Source organism: Leptopilina boulardi, unplaced genomic scaffold (genome assembly GCF_019393585.1).
Source record: "Leptopilina boulardi isolate dan_hultmark-lab unplaced genomic scaffold, ZJU_Lbou_2.1 LbouV2_135, whole genome shotgun sequence".
NCBI classification, from domain to species: domain Eukaryota; kingdom Metazoa; phylum Arthropoda; class Insecta; order Hymenoptera; family Figitidae; genus Leptopilina; species Leptopilina boulardi.
Window position 1 is genome coordinate 58,000 of NW_026137680.1, and position 1,936 is coordinate 59,935.

At 30.4% G+C, this 1,936-nt stretch overlaps 1 protein-coding gene across 1 annotated transcript; it reads right to left on the reverse strand.

Annotated features, from left to right (window-relative positions):
- Window positions 1-435: 435 nt before the first annotated feature.
- LOC127291365 (uncharacterized) lies at window positions 436-1,602 on the reverse strand. Its single transcript, XM_051320452.1, has 4 exons — window positions 1,268-1,602; window positions 909-1,170; window positions 747-814; window positions 436-655 (listed from the first exon to the last, which is right to left on the reverse strand). The coding sequence occupies exons 1-4, from the start codon at window positions 1,320-1,322 to the stop codon at window positions 474-476; spliced, it is 567 nt and encodes a 188-aa protein (XP_051176409.1). The 5' UTR covers window positions 1,323-1,602; the 3' UTR covers window positions 436-473.
- Window positions 1,603-1,936: the final 334 nt, after the last annotated feature.

The window sequence follows — 1,936 nt, forward strand, 5'->3', positions numbered from 1 at the left end:
TAGCTATAATAGAATTGTGCATAGAATAATAAAATTTTTTAGTTTTTACCTATACATATATACAGTAATTAATCAATTTAAAGTTTCTATATATAGAAAAACTATATTCTCATAGTATATATGTATATGTACATTATATTTGGTAGAATAGAAAATTTTATTAAAAAAAAAAAGAGAAAAAAAAAAAATTTTTTTTTAAATACAAATTATTATATTAATATAATTAACTAACTTTCAATGTATTTTTAAAGAAAATTTTAATAATAATTGTTAAAAATTAGTAAGGATGGAGCAGAAAAAAGGAGATAAAAAAAAAAAACAGAATTTAAAAAATTATAAAAAACTAACTCGTTTATTCAACAAACACTCGCACATTTACGCTATACAAAAGACCACTCACACATATACCATTTCACATCACAATTTAAAAAAAAAATAGACTAAAAGATAATCACTAACACTAAACACTTAAACTAACAGTCTATTTGAAGAGGGTCTTTTTCCTCCACGAAAAAATTCTCTTCAAAATCCTCCACAAAAACTTGAAAAAATTGTGGAAGCTCGTCTATTGGCTCGTCTTTCACTTCGACTTCAAAAAATTCCTGCATATCGGTAGCAGTACTGGGGCCAGGTATCGCCGCAATATCTGCTACTTCTATAAAAACAAAACAAACAAGCACTTTAGTATATGTATATACATCGACAAATATGGATATATAAGAAAATTGTAAAAAAATAAAATTTACCATCAGGAATTTCTCGTTCACCAAGTCGGCACTTTCCACACCAACAATTTGGAAGACGATCTGGACAACTGTAACAAAAATACAAGAGAAATAAATAAAAATACGATATGAAAGCAGAATATCTTTTCATAAATAAGAAGATATAAAAGAAACAATACTAACGTTATCAATGAAATTACATCCGCCAACTCTGCATTGACGCTGAGGATTTCTTTAGTAACTTCATCGAACTGAGTCGTCCGATTCCTTTGCTCCAACTCTTTTCGACTAGGACGACCCTTTTTCCGATTCGCCTGCTCCATATTTTGACACAAATCTCTCAGTGCTTGCCACACTCCCAAGCTGTGGCCTAAATCTACTGAAATCAGCAGGATTTTGTCCAAAAATTGGCCTAATTTAGTTGGACATTGAGGTGGAATTCTTCCTACAAAAAAACATAACATCAATAAAAAAAAATAAAGTACATGTATGGAAATAGATAAACCAGTTAAATGTATTTAGAAATTAATGTTCCAAATTACCTGCTAAAAAGTCGTCATATTGCCAAGTATCAGCAGAGGATCGTCCACTTTCCATGGTTGCAGTTCGATTACTAATGAAGATTTGATCCCCACTATGTCACTCAAGAGAAGAGAACCCATTAATAAAAACAAATGATGAAGGATTTTTGCACGTATTAGAAGTCAATGAACGTATGAAGAAGACGAAATAATACTTACGAGATCACTGCTCCTAAGGCGCAACTGATAACACAAATCACATCACACCATACACTATAAACACATAATCGAGAGTAAGCACGTACCTCCTTTATAGTAAGCAAAGTCCTCACTTTTATAAACAAAACGTAGTTTCGATTAAATACCTTTACTACAATGTATGAGTATGAGATGAATGAAAGAGTACGAAATTGATAAAAATCAAGCTCACAATTCATAGATATTAAGTTCATTTGGGACAATGAACACTTTTAAGGAGGGAGGACTGTTACATCCCGTAACAAAAATCTTTTCTTAAAAGTATAAAGAACACGTATATACATAAAATAATATAAATTATCAAATATTAGTAGAAGGAGGGTGTATATAAGAAAATTCATTGTTCTCACCCATTCCTTCTGTTAATATTTGCAAGCAATCATGTTTACTACGAGTCGTTTTGGAAGCATTTTAGTTTGAAATAAAGGATTC

Coding starts and splice junctions, on each gene's coding strand:
- LOC127291365 (XM_051320452.1), bottom strand. CDS start 1,322: ATGGAAAGTGGACGATCCTCTGCTGATACTTGGCAATATGACGACTTT. Junction 815..908: donor GATGTAATTTCATTGATAAC/GTTAGTATTGTT, acceptor TTTTTGTTACAG/TTGTCCAGATCGTCTTCCAA. Junction 656..746: donor TGAACGAGAAATTCCTGATG/GTAAATTTTATT, acceptor TTGTTTTTATAG/AAGTAGCAGATATTGCGGCG.